Source organism: Vanacampus margaritifer, chromosome 8 (assembly GCF_051991255.1).
Source record: "Vanacampus margaritifer isolate UIUO_Vmar chromosome 8, RoL_Vmar_1.0, whole genome shotgun sequence".
NCBI classification, from domain to species: domain Eukaryota; kingdom Metazoa; phylum Chordata; class Actinopteri; order Syngnathiformes; family Syngnathidae; genus Vanacampus; species Vanacampus margaritifer.
This window is the reverse complement of record NC_135439.1, coordinates 14,737,957-14,759,146: the sequence shown is the minus strand read 5'-3', so window position 1 is coordinate 14,759,146 and position 21,190 is coordinate 14,737,957. Positions and strand designations below refer to the sequence as shown.

General features: G+C 39.1%; 1 protein-coding gene across 2 annotated transcripts in view; it reads right to left on the bottom strand.

Moving 5' to 3' along the window:
• Window positions 1-14,399, bottom strand: part of mdfi (MyoD family inhibitor) — a 35,945-nt gene extending 21,546 nt beyond the window's left edge. The window contains exons 1-3 of one of the 2 annotated variants that reach the window (XM_077572251.1): window positions 14,285-14,399; window positions 13,824-14,143; window positions 11,073-11,268 (exon numbers count right to left, since the gene is read on the bottom strand). In XM_077572251.1, coding sequence (XP_077428377.1) covers window positions 11,073-11,217 — 145 coding nt within the window. In that variant the 5' untranslated portion in view covers window positions 11,218-11,268; window positions 13,824-14,143; window positions 14,285-14,399. Of the gene's footprint in view, window positions 1-11,072; window positions 11,269-13,823 lie in introns of both variants that reach the window. The other variant, XM_077572250.1, reaches the window with a different exon arrangement.
• Between the last annotated feature and the right edge of the window lie 6,791 nt (window positions 14,400-21,190).

Here is a 21,190-nt window from a genome sequence, read left to right as displayed (position 1 = left end):
TGTAAAATAAGATTTTTAGAGTTTTTAAAAAACAAAAGTTGTGTGTCCAGCGTGGTGTCCAGTTTTATTTAATTTATTTATTGGTAACACGCATACAATAAAATCGATGGCTATATTTTTACACTATTTAGCTGCACTGTCAGGTTCAGTTTAATTTAATAAACAGACAAGGAAGGAAGACAAAAGACTTCGGTTATTTTTGCTCGCGAGGAGAGCGGACAGAGATGTGCACAGTTACAATCTCCTACCGCTCTGAAGCACATTCTGTCGAGCCCGCTCTTTTTATTTCTTTTAGGGCAGTCTCTGGTTACACACTCATTGCTGCTCTAAGGGTTTGGGGAATGCACAGCAGCAACCATCACGGATATGAGTCATTGTGCAGATTATCTTTCTTCGGACGCTTGTAAATGAAATGAAACGAGTTTATTTCGCAGGGTATCCGGGTTCTCCCTTTGAGATAGGGTGAGAAGCTCGGTCATCCGGGAGGGACTCAGTGTCGAACCGCTACTCCTCCGCGTTGAGAGGAACCAGTTGAGGTGAGGTGGCTCGGGCATCTGGTTCGCATGCCTCCTGGACGCCTCCCTGGAGAGGTGTTCCGGGCATCTCCTACCGGCGGGAGGCCCCGGGGGCAACCCAGGACACGCTAGAGAGGCTATGTCTCTCGGCTGCCTTGAGATCCGGAGGAGGAGCTGGTTGAAGTGGCTGGGGAGAGGGAAATCTGGGCTTCGCTGCTAAAGCTGCTGCCCCCGTGACCCGACCCCAGATAAGCGATGGATGATGGATGGATGGATGGATGAATGGATGGTGCCTTTCTTTCGGTCAAAGTTCAACAGTTCATCCGTTAAGTGTTTCAGCTGCTATCTTGTGATAAGCGCACAGTTCCTGTTTTGCAGCTACAAGAGCATGAGTCGTGCTTTGCAATACCATAAGAGTAAATATGGGATAACTTATGTACTTTTATTTTAACATGCACTATTTCTTCAGTGTATTCTTGTGCGCGAGTCAGCAGGATTTGAAAGGCGCACAATTCGCATTGTGTGAAGCGACTGCTAATAATTTGTGGTGTCCTTGTGACGCTCGAATGCAACAGCGTGTAACGTGACGGCCATTATTCACCATTCAGAGGTCATTTGGTCATTTGTAGCACTTTTTCAATTGAATATCTCTGTATGAAGGTTGTAAAAATAATGAATGTAAAAATATATATTTGACTTGAGTGAGTGCTAAATTCTTGGCGCACGGGTACCTAGTGCTCTAATATGAAACAATGGCGTACCAGGAATTCAACAATCTCTTGCGAACAAAGGGCTGAGTGATCTTTATTTATTCATAACATACTACAGGAATGTTTGCTTTCATGCATATAACATTTTTTACCAGTTTTTGCCTTGCCTTTTCGCCTCCCTCTACTTGGGTCCTCAACCCCGCCAAACCATGACGTTAGCTTTCAGAATGCATAAATTGCACTTTTGACGATTTGACCAGTGAGTGCATACACCTGCTATCTGAATATTAGGATAACATCTGCACTTTATATCATGCGTGTCAATCGTGTGGTCAGACGATTCATTCCGAGCATGTGCAGCCTACTGACTGCGGCTGCCAAAGGAGTATTATGGGTTAAAAATGTGCAGGTCTTGTTTTTGAGTTCCTGAAAACTAAACACATTCCGACCAAAGTGTGCCATCCAAGCAGGCCCTCAACCAATTGTTGGCTGGCATCAGCATCAAACCACCAAACCGCCCGACCTCAGGGCCATTAGGGAGATCTGAGAATGATGAGCGTCTAATTCGAATCAGACCAGAGCAATCAAGAAGGTCTGAAGAGACCCGGCTGTGTCCTTACATGTGTTTTGGAGAGAATGCGCGTTTGTTTGTTCGCATATTGTACATGTGTTTATAGTCATGTATGTGTGTGTGTTGACAATGCACTTGGGTGGGTGTCCCTGTAGGGCAATGCGGAGGAATTTTGCTGTCCTGGTAAACACAACGGTTAAAGCAAAAACATATGGACAACACACAGAGGCTACTATATGAGCGGATGCAAATGATGTGATATATTTTAAACACGCAGCAGGATAGCACAACTTTCTGTTTCTTTCACTGGGATCTGTACTTCCTTTGGCTATTTGTATTTAGAAACACAGAACTTCACTGTGTTTGTGTGTGAAATCTACTGTCAACAAAAGACTAGGGATGTTCGATAACACTTTTTTTTTTCCCAGACCAATACCAATATGAGTACTCAATTCCTAGAGCAAGCTATCAACAAATCAACACTCAGACACATGCAAACTCAATCGCAAGATGGATGCGATGTTTGAGTTCCTTCACAAAATGGCTGCCACCAAGGAGAAACTGGTGTCTCGTCTTGACGAAAGTGATTGCAAATTTGGCTAACTGAAGCCCTACTGGGTCCCCTGGATGAAGAACTGCAACTGGACACTAGACCCTTGTCTCCACACTCCAGCGGGTGGATGGAGGTTGTCTCCATGGCAACGAGACGATATGCCTATAGCTGTGAAGCCACACACCCACCCCACCCAGCATTCCTCCCTCCCAGTCTCCTCCATGTAAAAGTCTAGACATTTGTTGCATTTTTTATTTGTGCACCCCCCCCCCCAATGTATTGACAAAAAATGCTTACCTTAGTGCCTTACCCCTAATAGATGCCTGGGTTTTAAGCTTAATTATTTGATAACGCACTACTATCAGCTTATGAAGACTCATTTGAGCGCACAAAGCTAATATAGCGAGCAAGCAGACTCAAAAGAGGCGGCGAGCATCAAAGCAGACCAATGTTTAGTAGCACCGAGCTAGCGCAGACTGTGCTGTAGCATCTGCCTGGCCAGCGGAACTGATTGAAACCACACACGAACATCGAGGCCAGACCAGAACGAACACAACATGGAGGGAACACACAACTCTGGTTAGGATGCTTTTATCTGAATCCAACAACAAACAACAAACAAATCCACGCAGGAGCACACGCACACAATGAAACGAGAAGTGGAACTAATTGTTTAACTGCGGTCTGGCTGACGCGCACACGCAGATAACTGGAATACGTCCAAGGAGGGATTATTGCTTGAACGAATGATAGCGATAGCAGCTTATTAAAAACTGAAACGGTCTGCTCTTAAACGTTAATAGTGGTCATGTCTCAGAGATTTATCTCTCTTACATTTTTGTTAGGCATTTGTGATTATTTACACAAGTACTGCTAAAGACAAGGCATCGATTTAAAAAAAACAACCACAAAACGGACCAGTAGGTGCCAGTTGAAATAAGATAACACTACACAATCTACAAGCATACCATATAAAAGAATAGATGCCACCGACTTCCAACTTCCGGGTTCCACACATCAGCGTTGTTTCCGTCCACTGATGGCCACGTTCCAACACTCGCACCCCTACCCCTGCACCCCCGAACCACGCAAACCTCAACTCTCTGCAATGCTTCGGACAACTGAACGCGCAACCGAGGGGCACAAACGTCGCAAACAGGAAATGGAATCAAAGAAGTCCCGCCTCCTTCGTGGCATATACCCCATTACTTTTTTTTTTTTTTTTTTTATAGAGCTCAGTATTGTTCATTCGATTTGACATGTCATCATTGCTCTCCTTTTATATATATATATATATATATATATATATATATATATATATATATATATATATATATATATATATATATATATATATATATATATATATATATATATATATATATATTTATTTATTTATTTATTTATTTTTGTATGTGGGTGAGAATGTGTATGTGCGTGCGTGCGTGCGAGTGTGTGTGTATTCATTAGTTCACCTAAAACCTATTAAAAAAAATCCCATACTAATAATATAATATAATAATAAATTGCCAAATGCAGAAACATCAATGTAAGTTATATACCCCATTACCAACAAAAAGAGATACAAAGGACACCTAACCATGCAACAACTTGACCTAGTTGTAACATGAAATATTTTTGAATGCGTGCAGCAGAAGCCTTAAAGAATCTTTGTGCACTTTTTTTTACTCGCGACGCAACGCGTAACAGGCTCGTTCATGGTGCGCGTGCGAGTACGATCACGAGTACGATCGCCCCTCCCCAAAGAAACTGTGGACTGTGTGGATCTGCACACTCTACTATAAAGGGAAGATAAAAGCAGATAGGTGCAGTCAGAGTAAAACAGGCAGGGCTCTTCATACTCATCTGAGCATTGGTGGAGCACGCATGATGTAGAAAAAGCTTTAATATGACCTTTTTAACCGGCAAAATGCACTTTAAATTTGAGATGCTGTATAATGCAAATACATGTGTAAAAGTGTGATAAACTGGCAGCCATCCTTGATTCAACAAGTAAAAGTTCTCTGCAGAAAAATGATTTCCCAAGAATCGCTACATCACAGATTCAATGAATCGTCTCCTTCAGTGTTTTTCAACAGCAAAGTGTTGTTTGTGCCGTTGTGGGGCATCTCGTCTGTAGCAAAGGCCGCTTGAGCTTACCAAATATTGCTACAAAAAAAAAAATCAATGTGGCCTTTGCCTTTCATTGGCAGAAAGTGTGAAATGGATGTTCAGAGGACAAAACATCTTCCAGAAAAGCAGAAAGTATCTCAATCGGATTATGCTAACTTTTTGGTAGCTGTGACACAAAATTTGAAATAAGAGTTGTTGATTAGAAGATGAATTAAAATTCAAGCGGTTTTACATGAAAGGCTTGCTTATTGCCTTTCACATTATGTTGACACAGTCTGTCATCAGTTAATGTGTTTGTGTGCTTGTGAGCAAGAGCGACACTTTCTCAAACGTTTGCGAGGTGGTGAAGAGGTGGGGGGGAAGAAAACTCCCACATGTCTCTACTTCAAATATGCTGCTGTAAAAATGCCCCAAATTGCACCTTGGTTATTTCAATCTCGGTGGGAAACTAAATTAGACATTGGCCTCAATGAACCTCTGTGACTAAAATGAGACGAGCGGGCACATAGTTGCATCCTAACAGCACAGGCGAGACGTGCTGCAGTTCAGGCTTGAACAAACATGAGACCATCAAACAAAATATCACCAATATTTAAACTCCAGCTTGTTTTTGGAGAAACAAATACATGGACATGTATTCATAAATATCTGAATGAATATAATCATTGAAACAGTAACTAAATCTTGATGACTTCACCACAGACTTATGTACAACTGTGTGATTTAAGTCTGCAAACCAAAAGTTGTTTCCAAATTGGTACTTGTTTACAGTGGCCATTAGGGGTGTTCGAAAAAATCGATTCGGCAATATATCGCGATATTACAGCACGCAATTCTCGAATCGACCGAATCAATTTTTGATGGAAATATTCAACAAAACGTCTTACTTAAGGTTAGGATTCACACGTTAAGCATGGAAGAATGTTATATTAATGAACATTAAGCCTTAATATTTTTATTTCAGTGCTATTGAAACATGAAACAGACTGCAATCTGTTTGTTAAGTGCAGTGGCTCAGTTATAAGCCTGAATTTTCAGATAAATACATTTTCATACAAATCTTACAGTGTACATGTACACGTTTACTGATTTGTATTTTCTAATTTTGAGTTTAAAAAAAAATCGCAATAATCAATTTATAGATTCGTATCGAGATTAATCGTTATCAAATTGAATCGTGACCCATGAATTGTGATACAAATGGAATCGCCAGGTACTAGGCAATTGACACCCCCTAGTGGCCATAGTTGAATTTTCAATGATTGTCACGATTACGTTGTCATGTTGTGATAGAACGTAAGCTAACAATATGGATCCACATGTTGGCTTTGTCAACAAATACCTCACTCAATGAATCCCCCCCAAATTAAAAACTCTTTTATTAGTTCTTGGCTGACATTAAAATAATTACCTGAGCAATACGTACACAAACTGAGTTAGGGCAGGGGTTGTTTTGATCGCTGTCTGCTGGTTGGGTAGTTTGTTTTTAAAGTTTACATAGTAAGTAATACAGGAGTTGTGTATGGACCAAAGAATAGCCCAAACATTTTGGTATAAAGCTAGTTAAACATAAAAGGCGTTATAGTCATCTTGTACGGATTCCAGTCATCTGGCAGATCAACTGAGGTTGAAAAAAATTAAAAACAAGATGTCGTAACTAAATAAATCAAGTCTTATAGACATTTAAGTTTTTTCAGCAACAATCTAAAGACCTTTTCAAAACACTGCTGCAGGCAGATTTGTTGATACAACTCTTATATTAGACTTCATTGCGGAAGGTATTAATATAAGAAAATCAACAGGGACCGCTATTAACAAACATATTCCAGCAATCTATTTTCTATGTGCGTCACTTTCAGTAGACTCGGCAGATTCGAAGCTGGTGGCCAGTCAGGTACAACTGTGAAAATTGAGTGCGTTCAGCTATGTGAACCGCTGGTCTACAAACAAGAAGAGGAAGCAATAAAATTCCGTGTTGTGCTGACTCCTAAAAGAATGACGCAGTTTGACTTCCTTTGTACCGAAAATACGCCAGTCATCGGCTATATATACAAATGAAGTAATTAGTAGGCTCAGATGCAGATGGCAACGAAGAGCAAGATTAAACAACACGAGAGAGAAGTGGGTCAAAAGCACTGAAGATGAGGCAAAAAAAAAGAAGATGCCAGTGGTAAAAAAAAAGAGACAAGAATTAGGGCTTAGCATGTGGAGCTGAGGGTTTCCTACATAAACAGATAGGCTCATTGCATCTTCATGTCTGAGGGAGAGCAACATTCCCAACAGTGAGGAGCACACATCTGTCAAAACACAGCACCATTCCGTGGCCTTGGAGCCGCTGAGGGGAGCTTGACTTACTTGAAGCAGGAAAGGCTGAGAACACAATCAGGGATGAGCAGATTCGCTCAAAGAGATCTCGCTGCACTCTGCTGTGCATGCTTGGTCACTACTCAAGGGACACATTCATCATTCAACTCTGGACACTTTGGTATAAATTGTGTCATTTTAGTTATCAAGTGTGTGACACCAAAATGGATACCAGTAGGAGTACTTTTGATAAATACAACTTTATTCAAAACATTGTGAACAAAGACTTTTCTGATGCAGATGATGATTCGCTGATGCCGCACTTTGCCAACTATTGCCAAGGCGGATTTTTGGGGTGTACTGATTCTTGCCTATCCCTAATTTGGATTTTTTTTTTTAATTTGCAAGGAGGCTTTTTCTAATGATGCCAAAAATCTGACTGGAAAACCGCAGAATATCAGAGGTAGCGTTTTCTCAAACAAATCCAAGGTCTAAAAAGCCTTATCAAATGTGTTAATGTTACTCTAAATTGTCCCTAGATTTTAGAGCTGGAGCGATAGAATATTTTGGTATTCAGATAAACTACTAAAAGTTCTATCAAATTAACAAGTAATGTATGTGGCTAAAATAAACATATATTTTGTTTTGCTTGGTTGAAACCACAGTAGCAATTTTGCTGGCTAAAACAGTTTATTTGAGTAAGCCTGGTTTGTTAAAAAAAAAAAAGAATAATAATAATTTGCAATAGGAACTTGTCAAGATGTCAGCATCAAAATGTACACAATTCTTGTTAACTGGAAAAATAAACAAACTCTGAATATCGACCAATGGTCTAACCTCCTTATAAATCACATTTTAATGGAAAAAATATCTGCAAATATCAAAAAAAAAATTAAATTTAATTTTTATTTAAAAACAAATATCAAAATTTATAGAAACATGGTCTACTTATATTGAATTTTTTAACCTAATTCTGGTTACTTAATTCTGTCTGTTAGCGAGAGCCACCACATCGTGATAACTTACATTGATGTTTCTGCATTTGGCATTTTATTATTATATTATATTATTAGTATGGGATTTTTTTTAATAGGCTTTAGGTGAACTGATGAATACACACACGCTCGCACGCGCGCACACTTACACGCACATACACATACTCACCCACATACAAAAAAAATAAAAAAAATTTAATATATATATATATATATATATATATATATATATATATATATATATATATATATATATATATATATATATATGTATAAAAAAATGTAAAAAATATATATTATTTTTTTATTATTATTATTTTTTAAATAAAAATAAAAAAAAGGAGAGCAATGATGATGTCAAATCGAATGAACAATACTGAGCTTTAGAGAAAAATAGAAAAAAAAAAGCATCAATATGTAAAGAGTAATTTTTCGCCTATTAAACTGCCTTTGAAAAGTAGTCTGACAACTCGTCAGCCTATATCAGGCAGTGGCTAGCTGCTAGCCTTTAGCCGCTAACATTGGTAATAATTACTCGAGGACTTATTTCATCCTTACCAATTTTACAAAATAAGCATCATGCTGTTTTGGTGTAGACTGCAAATTGTTGACTGGAACCAAAAATGACTTGAAAAAAAAATACAATTTCAAACAATTGATGTTTAGAATAAAAATAAACATAATCTTTGGGTACCTTGTCTTAAAATTATCTTTGAGCATGACATCGGCACTGTCATGTGTCCTGGTAAGCGTTATGTGTGTGCAGTCAGATGTGTTTTTCACTGTACTTGCGCATGTTGTGTTGCCCCAAAATCCTACGTTCTCCAGAAGGAGGGGCGTGGGGGCGGGTGACACTGAAAGCAGGGCCTTGTTGCCCTCTGTGGTAGCCTGACCAATCGTCCCCTCCCCGCCCTGGCTCACCTACGAACCCTCAACGCACACAAGCAGTCAGGCAGCCGAACTTCAACGGAAGAAGTTCCAGTTATGCTTTGCGATGGATTCCTGAGTTTGCACAGGTAAAGTCAGCTTAATTCCGAGAACATGTTGAAGCACCGCCCCACTTTTTAATAACTTGAACAGGCTTTCTTGAGGTAAATCCCATAATATGAATATGGGATATACCAAAGAGTAGCTAACACAACAGTAGCAAATATAATTCAGTAACCATGACAAAAAAGCTTTCAATAAAGAGTTTTGTTGCAGGATGCCAAGGCAACACAACATGTATTGTTGGGTCAAAATGCGATCAACACATATTTTTGGGTTATTTATTTAACCCAAAAAGTTGGGTCAAATGAATACATCACAAAATCCAATGTGGGTTATTTTCCAACTGTTTTTTAGTGTGTCTCTTCGTTCAAGCACAAGGTGGCTAACCACGTCCCATCACGAGCCTACCCACCCCATGACCAATCACACAGATGATAAAGGTCACTCGCAAATTCCCAGGAGCCCCATTGATGACTTTGGCTTTTTCCAATAAACGTAATTCTTCTTGACCCCCTCCTCACGTCACCCAATCAAGCACAGACCAACTGTTGTGGCTATATGAAGCAACTATTTCCCACAATTTGATTTAAGCAGCAAACACTAAAATCAACTGTGACAACATGAAAAATCTCAATAGTAAAGTCGAGATTGTACAATTGCAACCACAGGTTTATTGGCTGAATACTGACACTGTTCTGGACAACATCAGACAAGCTCATTTCTGGAAAGACCATTTGAACTTCAATCCTGTCATTTGTCATATTAGTAGATGCTAATTTGCTTCTTTCACAAGAGAATAGACAATATCACTCAATCACTGACAAGCTCGGGTTGACAAACGGGGGGGAAAAAAATGTAGAATGTGTGGTTATGTCACGGCTAATGATGTTTACCCATTGATCCATTTTGTAGACAGAACCGAAAAATTCCTAGCAAGCGGTCTTAGCTCAGGATTGATTCCAGAACATTTTCTGAGAACTTTTGAGCAAACAATGGACAGAAAGAGGTGTGGTTGACTCCCATAGCTACAGTATGTATGAGACATTTCAAAAGCTGTGATTGGTAGATAAAAGCAATAAATAAATAAAAACACTTTTTGTAAAAGGGGAAACCATTTTCAATTTACTTTCACATTTGGCCCCATCAGCACGGTGGCTGACTGGTTAGCACGTCCGCCTCCCAGTGCAGAGGACGTGAGATCGAGTCCGGGCTTCGGCCTTCCTGGGTGGAGTTTGCATGTTCTCCCCGTGCTTGCGTGGGTTTTCACCGGGTACTCCGGTTTCCTCCCACATTCCAAAAACATGCATGGCAGGTTAATTGAACACTCCAAATTGTCCCTAGGTGTGAATGTGAGTGTGGTTGTTCGTCTCTGTGTGCCCTGCAATTGGCTGGCAACCAGTTCAGGGTGTACCCCGCCTACTGCCCGAAGCCAGCTGGGATAGGCTCCAGCACCCCCGCGACCCTTGTGAGGAAAAAGCGGCCAAGAAAATGGATGGATGGATGGATTTGGCCCCATTTTCTTTTATATAGGTCACATTTTAAAGAACTCCACCAAGAGATTTTATCTAAAGATGTTCAAGATGAAAAGTAAAAGCAAATGAATTTGCCAAACGCTGTTGTCGTGACGACGACTCGTTTGCCAAGAAAAATGACGCCGATTTTGATGGTCTTCAGATTTGTCAAAACATGAAATTTTGCACGCAAATCACGCCTGACCATTTTGACAGAGCTTACATTAGTTAGGATTCTTCAGGAATAGCTTTGATCTTTAACCGGGATTTACTCTTTACTTTTAGAGGATATTCTAATAAAACGTCAAAACTCAAAAAAAAAAAAAATTTAGGATGTGGTCACTGCGAGCAAGTCTTTGCTCCAAAGAATCTTTAGCAATACAGTCACTGAACTTACTGTGGGCGCGAGGACACACCCCCAATCAACAGATGGACTATCTACACCATTTATTCCCACATTCACATGTATTGATAATTTCATTTAGGATCTTCAGTTAACCTAACTTGCGTATTTTTGGAATGTGGCAAGAAGTACACTGAGAAAACAGAGCACAGGGGGGAACATTCAAACTCCACACAAGAAGGCCAAAGCTGAGGTTTGAACTTGAAACCTCAGATGTGCTAACCGCTAGTCCATTGTGATGCCTGACGATGTTTACATTCATGATAATGTGCTCACAAGCAAACTGAAAAGTTATTTAAGAATCTTTTGCGATGTCTTATACAACTTCGTCAACCCGCCATTCCACTTCCTATTACCCCAATAAGACAAGTCAACCCTTTGGCTTACCTCTACTTGTTGATGGGATGAAGGTGCTATTTTCAATCTCTATGTTAGCAATTATATGTAAAGTGGGCAGGTGGGCTGCTGGGCAGGGGTCCCCGTCATCTGGCGGCTGTGGGGATATGGCAGGAGCACTCCTCTCCTCATCCATGGGCGTTGGCCTGGCTCTTTTCCAAGGAGGTGGAGGAGCCCCGGAGCTAGCCTGAGGGAAAGGGAGAGTCAGACCTAGCATTGTGGGGGAAATCATCACTGGATGAATAACAGGAACAATTTCTTATTGTATTAAGTGCTTCATGGTGGGAGGGGGAGCCTTTTTCACCGGCGTGATTAAGTTATTCCTCAAGTAGAAAAGACACAGCAGACAGGTTATGTTTTCTTTCAAAACTGGAAAGATCTCATCACGTTTAGTTCTGACTACCGCTAAGTCTTTTGCTTCACTCCTGCCGTTGTATTGGAAATTGCTTTTACGTAAAAATATGAACCTTTTATCAGGGGTAACCATCAGAAACATTTATTACTCTGAGATAATATTGAAAAAATATATACATTTGAAGGATTTTTCAATACTGAACAATCATACATTACAGCTATTTCACTATTAAAAAAATATTTAGTTTAATGCTTCTCAAAATTTTGCACCAAATATGCTCTCCAAGTACCAACATGATGACCAACATTAAAATACAGTATAACGCAGTAGTGTTCTTCAAAAACGAGGCAGGTATATTTCACGTTATAAGCCAGCTGTAGCATTAAAAGCTACATTTAAATGAAATAAAAGCTTGAAAAATACTTCTTAAAGATTACATGCATATGTATTGTAATAAAAAGTTAAATGCAACTGAAATAAACTTACAGTGGATAAGCGGTTAGGAAAATGGAGCGTTATTTTGCGTACTACCAGAGGGTGCCCATGTACCACTAGTGGTACTCATACCACACTTTGAGAATCACTGATTTAAAATTTTAATATGTCAGGAAGACAAAAAAGAAAGTCAAAAGTCAAGCAATATAAAATCAAGTCAAGTTCAAGTTGTTTCGGAATTGTAACAAATCTGAGATGACCAACAATTTTTCATGAGCTCATTCAACTGAAGAATAAAAAGAAGGGATAGACCAATTATCATCTGGGCCGATTATCGGCGCCCAACATTTGGCCTTTTGACAAATATTGGCTTTTTCTTTCTTTTCTTTTTTAAAGCAAGGATTAAGGCCGATATATAGTAGCTAGTATCTCACTGAGTGAAGAATCCTTGCGAACGTAGCGAATTTGGGGTTTTCATCAGGGATCATAAAAGGTTGCAAAGATGTTTGCAGACAGTTTTAATTTGTCGCAAAGAAATTTGGGATATCTTAAGCCTGTTTTTCACTGTCTGCAAACATCTTTGCTAAAACCCCAAATTTGACCCAAATTTTTTAAATTAAAACAAAATTAAGTGAAAAATACTTTTAACATTTTAGTTATGTTGAAATTTTGGAAAACTACTAAAAACTTTAAAGAAGCTATTTACTTGTTTAGTTTTTCATTCAGCTGAGGACATAGTGATGACACTGGAAGCTTCCTGCACCTTTACAATTTCAAACAAAGTTGTCTGTTCTTTATATGTTAAAATTAAAAGAAAAACTTTAAACATGTTAAAAAAAAATAACAAAAATGCTGAATGGCATTTCAACAATTTTTTTTTTTTACGCTAATATTGTCTATTTTATTGAAAATGAATATTGGCTCCAATGAACTTGAATACCAATAACCTGTATCACTATCAGCCCTGAAAAAGTCATATTGATCTATCAATAATAAAAAGGGAATGTCTATTAAGAGAAAATAGCACAAAATGTATTGAACGCTTTGCAGAAAGGAAGTCTAACAGATGACAAAGAGGTCTTAAGTGTGAGTCACAAGGGCATTCCACAACGTGGTGTTTTGACAATGATAGGGAGAGGATGCTGCGTCAGCACATTTGGGTCTTCAAAACACTCATATATCATGTTATTTGTTGTCATTTGAATGTGTCGCTATCAGTAAGTGCAAACAAGTAGGTCAAATAGAATATATTTAAAGTGTTATTGAATGTCTCTGAGTGCCCTGCGATTGGCTCGCAACCAGTACAGTGTGTACCCCGCCTACTGCCCGAAGCCAGCTGGGATAGGCTCCAGCGCCCCCCGCGACCCTTGTGAGGACAAGCGGTTAAGAAAATGGATGGATGGATGTTATTGAATGTTAAGTTTGGTCAAGTGACTGCAATCACAGTTTCTTTAGCTGGAGATGAAACAAAAAAAAAAGAGTGATGTGAAAAGTGGAGTTCAAGTTCAATCACGTGCCACTATGTGTTTGGCGAGCGCGTGCCACTCAGCTGGCCAGCTGTTTGCGCGCTCCCGCTGTTTCATTCTCTAACCCACTACCTTGACCAATTTTTGCCTCAAAACATCCGAACAAACCAACTTCAACTTGTTCATATTTGCAGTACGCACTCACAATGTCATCATAAAGTTCATTTGGGAAGGTGAAACCGTTTCTAGAAGTTTCGACCAAAAAAAGCAGTCAAACTCAGTCACACAGAAGACTTTCGAACTCGGGCGATATTTGGCGTGTTATCACGATAGTTGCGAGGTAAACAATGTGTTGGTTTTCCTTTAATTACGCGCGTCTGCTTCACTTAACGAGTCCATGCGTGCTGTGTTGAGTGGGAAGAACTTTGATTAGCTCGCAATAGAAAGTCGTTTTGTACCACAACAACAAAGACGACAACAACTCACCTTGCGTGTGGATGGATCGAGTAATATCCGAGCTTTTGGCTAATTCATTCTCTGACCTCTCCAGGTGGACTTCTCTCACCCTCCGAGTCCTCCTTCCCCCCCCTCCTCGCCCCCTCCACTTCTATCGACACACTTCCACGGATCTTATCCACAGCACGCCGGGTACGTGCACAGCACACCCCCCCAAAAAAAGTTTGACTTTTCAGTGCATTTTTCTCCACTCGATATACCCCTTTTCCTCCTCTTCCTCTCCGCCTCCCTTAAAACTTTCTCCGGCTCGCCCCTCGTCCTCCAGATGTTGGGACGCTTTTGGCAGCTCGCTGAGGGAGAGAGGGAGAGAGAGAGGGGAAAAAAAGGGGGTAAAAAAAGAAAGTTGTGAGTGCGGCTTTCTCGCTCTCACGCGAATAAAAATCCGGCGCTAATACGTGACTTGTGATATCGGTGCCTGTCCCGTGTGCTACCTTCACGGTCCCGGCGTGCTGCCGCAGCTTTTGGGCAGGACACTTCAGTAGAGTCAGCAGTGATTGTGCTTCCTCCAGGCTACAAACTGCTTGGGCTGAGCTATAGTGCTGTCATATAATTACCTCTTAACCCGAAGCAGACAGCTAGCACTACCGGCTAGCTTTCATGCCAGTGAATTACGAGGCCGGTAACCACATGTTTTCACATTAATAATAGTCTTTGTCACAGATGGCAACAATGCAGGGAGCAAATACGAACGACATAGTGAAGAAGCACTAGCTAGTCAACAGAAAGTGTCATGATGACTCACTGCTGTTTGTTTATTTTGTTCAAATCCAAGAAGTTATACACAGGCAACATTTTACTACAAAGAAAATAGTGCTCAAGTTGAGAGTCATTTTTTTATAGGCCTATCACTTGTCATCAGGGTCCTGGGTGAGGAGGTGGGGACCACTCTAGATTGGTCTCCAGCACGGAGTTGAAGGGCACATTTAGACAAAATATTATTATTATTAACTCATTCACTGCCATAAGTTCATTAAAAAAAAAAAAAAAGATTCTTAAAAATTATGGGCAACAGGCGATAATTTTTTCAAATTGTAATTAATCGTATGACTCCGCTAGTTATTTATTTTTTATTTTTTTAAAGAGAAGATTAAAAAAGAAGATTATTAAAAAATAAGTGGCGACAGGCGATACAATTTTTTAATTGTAATTAATCGCATGACTTCACTAGTTAACTCACGATTAATCACAAATGTTTGTATCTGTTGTAAATGTGCAATGTTTTCTAGGTTTTCATACTCTTGTTAACAAAAGTGGAAAAAAATGTTAAACTAATAGAAATAGTTAAAATGAATTTTTGATGTTTATAGCCGTCAATGGCAGTGAATGAATTAAAAAAAGAAAAGATTGTTAAAAATTCGGGGCATCAGGCGATTATTCATTTTTTATTGTAATTAATCGTATGACTTCACTAGTTAACTCACAATTATTCACACATTTTTATATCTGTTCTAAATGTACAATAAAAAAAAGTCTAGGTTTTCATACTCTTGTTAACAAAAATGGGAAAAAATGTTAAACTCAGAAATAGTTCAAATGAATTTTTGACGTTTATAGCAGTCAATGGCAGTGAATGAGTTAACAATATGAATAATAATAATAATAATAATATATTAAAAAAAAACATTTGCAACACCTGTATTGACATTTTAGTGTTCACTTAAGATAGCATGAAAGTGGGAGAAAGTACCACTAGAAAACCATGCATGGCGAGCTGAGAACATACTCCAAAAACGAAGGCAAGAGACAATATTTGAACCCTGAACCTCAGCGCTCTTCTACTACCAAGCTCACCAATCCTAAGCAGCTCGTGGACTGGTCATGCTTTGCTAACCAATCAACTATGAGCTGGTTAAAAAAAAAGTGAATGCTTGGCAGCAGGTGCTAAACTAACTTGCTTCACACCGCGTAGCTCGAAGCTGCAAAGCAAGTTAGCTAATTCCTTATCTTCTCCTTTAAGACCAAAAAAAAAAAAAGAGTCAATCCACAAAGCATCTAATCAAACGCTAGGATGAAACTTTGAGAAATCTGCCAGGAGAAAACCATGCATGGTAAGTAATGATGGCGTAAAATATAATTTGTCACACAGTTGAATATCACGTAAAGAGTGCCATCCAAGAGTGCGTGCCTCCCCCCCTGAGAGACAGCCCTTTATTACAATCCGAGTTTGAAAGAAAAACGCCTCTTCTCATCCCATCGAATAAGAAAAACAGATTGATTCTCACAATATGCTATGTTGATCTTTCATGTGAGAACAAAACAGAATCTCAATATGCCAGCTTGCACTTTCTTCACTTTTAGCCAAAACATGTTCTCAGTGTGTACTTTCTCAAAACAGAATCTCAGTAAACAGATTCTGAACTTTCTCAAGCAGGACACTGGAAAGGGATTTTAGACAAAAACAAGATAACAGATAGGTTAAGGTCGAGTTATATTGAGTTTAACATTATTTCACCTGCTCTACACATCTTTAACAAAATTCAACATGGTTAAAATATAAAATAAAGAAGTAAAAATGTTAATAATGTTAACAGTAACAAATGTCCACATTGGTGGTGACTTCTCTAAGTAGCGCTATCACCAAAGGCTAAATATCTAAGCATGCCACACACCGAGCAAGAAGAGAGAACTTAAAAAGATGGAGAAGCTAATGCTAATCGCTAAACTAACGTAAAATGCTGAATCACCAAAGACCCGAATAAGATGAAGTGCTTCGTAGTCCCCTTTGGGAATCTTCCTCTCTCCTTCCAGTAAAAGGCCATAAACAATGTCAGGTTTCAGGACATTACTAAGCATTTGCCTTCACTTAGTCATCATTTGTGGACATTACTAATAGTCAGCGTTGACATGCTAGACGACCCCAAAAAATTCAAATGTTCAGAAAAATAGCAGTCAAATTGACATAGTATTAGTAGTCAAAAGTTTGTTGAGAGATTACAAACACATGACAGACAGTCTTGATGTAGTGACACGTATCACCAAGTTGACTTGAGAACGACAACATATTCATGAGTTTCTTTCGCTGGTGGTTTTGAATAGTGCAATCCGTTGCGCATATTTGCAGTGTTTAGCACAGGCCTGCACAGGACATTAAACAAACAACCGAGCCGTGATACAGGCCAAACCCATCGCAGGGTAGTCAGCTCATGTCAACACTTGAAGGTTACAAGTACAACTGATGAGAGTGTGCTGTTTGATTGATGTGCGAAGGCGGCTTTTCACGGCGTTTCCATTTTTGTGAACAACCTGTTGGCCTCCTTTTCAATTTGGCCTCTCAGTCACTCATCTGAGTCTGTAAAGCTTTGACGGAGAGGTTTTTGCAGGATTTCTGACAAAACGTGTCGGAGGGCGGGACTTTGCCACAAGGAGCCGCACTGTTTGAGTTTTTCAAGTTTAATTGGACTTTGTGATGTAAACATTCAGGTTTATTTCAAATGAGGACTATGAAGTACAATGAAAAAGGCAAACGCCATACCTTTGTGCTTATAACCAAACCAACACGTGGAAGTCCCAATAAGCCACATTCCCAGCATTTAATTAAGCCTCACCACATCATTTCATTTACCCTCCTGGTGGCCCTTTATAGGGCAAGGAACCACATTTGGTAACTTAGACCATGTGCCATGGCACGTTAGTGTTCAGTGAAAGATTATGAGGTGAGATGTTTGTGACACGGAGTCATTTTTCATTACACATGACGCATGTATAACTTTGTGATAATTCAGCCTAGTGTATTGTTAGATGTTGGTAAAATTGAAAGACATTACACAGGGTGGTGTTGTGTTCTAGTGTGAACATCTTGTGGTGCAGGGGGCTCATCTTTTGGTCTGATTCTGAGGTGAACAGGGCCAAGCCATCCAGTGGCAGAGCGCACCAAGCAGGCAAATATGACAACGTCGTTCCACATTCCTCACCTCCAACATTTCTTTTAAATCAGCCTCCAATTATGAATCAGCAGCGGCTGCTATCACAACAAGCATTATTTTAGTATTTGCACAAGCTACAGCACGTATGTAGTACATGAATTATACACCTTTATTAGGAACAAGCTAGACAATAAACATGAAAACGTTCATTTTAAATTAGCTAGCATGAAGTAGCTAGCGTTTAAAAAGCTAGCAAATCTTGTTTATGCTGCACATACCTAATATTTTTTCTGTTATGTATAAAATACAATGTTATTACTTCAACCTGGTCCTGGCAGACTGATTTTAGTGCTTTAAAAGTTACGCTAGCATTTCATTGACTCGGATAAGCTACGTGGCTCCTGGCTAACACATTACACTTCTATCAAATCAGCCTCCAATTACGAATCAGCAGCGGCTGCTATCAAAACAAGAATTATTTTTAGCATTTACAAAAGCTACATGAAAATGCCCATTTTAAATTAGCTAGCATGAATTAGCTAGCTTGTACAAAAAACTACCAAATCTTTTTTTAAATCTGCAGATAACTAATGTTTTTCTGCATTCTATAAAATATGTTAACTCGACCTGGTGCTAACGGCTTGAGTTTAGTGCTTTAAGAGTTAAGCTAGCATTTCATTGACTCGGGTAAGCTACGTGGCTCCTGGCTAACACATTACACTTCTATCAAATCAGCCTCCAATTACGAATCAGCAGCGGCTGCTATCAAAACAAGAATTATTTTTAGTATTTACAATAGCTCCATGAAAATGCCCATTTTAAATTAGCTAGCATGAAGTAGCTAGCTTGTACAAAAAACTAGCAAATCTTTTTTTAAATCTGCAGATAACTAATGTTTTTCTGCATTCTATAAAATATGTTAACTCGACCTGGTGCTAACGGCTTGAGTTTAGTGATTTAAGAGTTAAGATAGCATTTCATTGACTTGGATAAGCTAAGTGGCTCCTGGCTAACACATTACACTTCTATCAAATCAGCCTCCAATTACGAATCACCAGCGGCTGCTATCAAAACAAGAATTATTTTTAGTACAGTATTTACAAAAGCTACATGAAAATGCCCATTTTAAATTAGCTAGCATGAAGTAGCTAGCTTGTACAAAAAACTAGCAAATCTGTTTTTAAATCTGCAGATAACTAATGTTTTTTTGCATTCTATAAAATATGTTAACTCGGCCTGGTGCTAACGGCTTGAGTTTAGTGCTTTAAGAGTTAAGCTAGCATTTCATTGACTCGGGTAAGCTACGTGGCTCCTGGCTAACACATTACACTTCTATCAAATCAGCCTCCAATTACGAATCAGCAGCGGCTGCTATCAAAACAAGAATTATTTTTAGTATTTACAAAAGCTACATGAAAATGCCCATTTTAAATTAGCTAGCATGAAGTAGCTGGCTTGTACAAAAAACTAGCAAATCTTTTTTAAATCTGCAGATAACTAATGTTTTTCTGCATTCTATAAAATATGTTAACTCGACCTGGTGCTAACGGCTTGAGTTTAGTGCTTTAAGAGTTAAGCTAGAATTTCATTGACTCGGAAAAGCTACGTGGCTCCTGGCTAACACATTACACTTCTATCAAATCAGCCTCCAATTACGAATCAGCAGCGGCTGCTATCAAAACAAGAATTATTTTTAGCATTTACAAAAGCTACATGAAAATGCCCATTTTAAATTAGCTAGCATGAAGTAGCTAGCTTGTACAAAAAACTAGCAAATTTTTTTTTAAATCTGCAGATAACTAATGTTTTTCTGCATTCTATAAAATATGTTGACTCGACCTGGTGCTAACGGCTTGAGTTTAGTGCTTTAAGAGTTAAGCTAGCATTTCATTGACTCGGGTAAGCTACGTGGCTCCTGGCTAACACATTACACTTCTATCAAATCAGCCTCCAATTACGAATCAGCAGCGGCTGCTATCAAAACAAGAATTATTTTTAGTATTTACAAAAGCTACATGAAAATGCCCATTTTAAATTAGCTAGCATGAAGTAGCTAGCTTGTACAAAAAACTAGCAAATCTTTTTTAAATCTGCAGATAACTAATGTTTTTCTGCATTCTATAAAATATGTTAACTCGGCCTGGTGCTAACGGCTTGAGTTTAGTGCTTTAAGAGTTAAGCTAGCATTTCATTGACTTGGATAAGCTCAGTGGCTCCTGGCTAACACGTTACTTAGTCAGATAACTTAGAAAGACAATGTAGCATATTTTTAAAAATGTGGTTTAAATAATGTTATGATTGCAGAAGTTTCACCCTATTTATATTAGACTCCATTTGATTTATTTAATCGCAAAGAAATGCGTTATGAGCCTTGAAGTTTCACTCAATGCATCTGACAGACCCTCCAATACAACCGGTCTTGTAGTTTGCCTACAGCGACAGTTTGCTCTTAAATTAGCATTTTTCAGTGAGTAAAACCAACTCTTGCTGAGTGCTTGCTCTCAAGTACAAATGCATATTAAAGAGAAGGCAATGTGCTCCCTGCTGTGCACAAGGGCACGTTGTCCTCACAAAGGAAAAGCCGTGCCCTGTTCGGGTATATTTAAGCAATTCTACATTTCTCATAGGACGCAGACATGCTCGTTGTTTGGCTTGGGCCTCTGAGGCTTCTGCTGAGGCTTTCCACTGTGCTAAGTGCCAGCAGAGTGAGAGAGAGAGAGAGAGAATGAGAGAGAGAGAGAGAGAGAGAGAGAGAGAGAGAACACCTCGCCAGAAGGAGGAAAGAGCTGCTCCACTGCCCTACTACTTGGAGCGCATGGAGTGAGTGACACAAGAGAAGAGAGAGAGGTTTGTTTGTGTGCGAACAAGTCAAACGAGAGTCACATGCACGCACGCACAATGGTTATAAACTTTAGACGTGGATTGTTTGAGTCGTTCAGAGCGGTCGGATGGGAGAGAGGAGCAGGAGGAGGTTCAAAATGTGGTTCCAATCACTCACAAAGATGCTTTTGTTCTGCAGCTGTGGTCTCTCTCTCTCCCTCCCTCTCTCTCTTTCTCTCTCAAAAAATGCCCAATGTGTATTTGCATGAATCAGTCCGCTGCATTTCTTGACCTCTCCTATATATGATTTGCCTTTTTTTTTTTTTTGCTACAAATTCTTGTATTGAAAACCTTATGAACCAGTAAAGTGTTTTTACCTGATACAGGTAAAATTTAGAGTACGGTATGCGCCTACAGTGCAGTGTTGGACATAACGTAATTAAGCTCGAGAAGAAGACATTTCTCACGTTTTGCCGTTTTTAATATTTGTTGTTCTGTTAGATATTATTAACATTTTAATTCTTTATTTCATATATTAACCATGTTGAAATGTTTTATAGATGTGTAAAGTAGGTGAAATAGTGTTGAACTCAGTATAATTTGACTTTAACCTAAACCATACACTTTGATTAGTCTAAAATTCCTTCTCAGTGT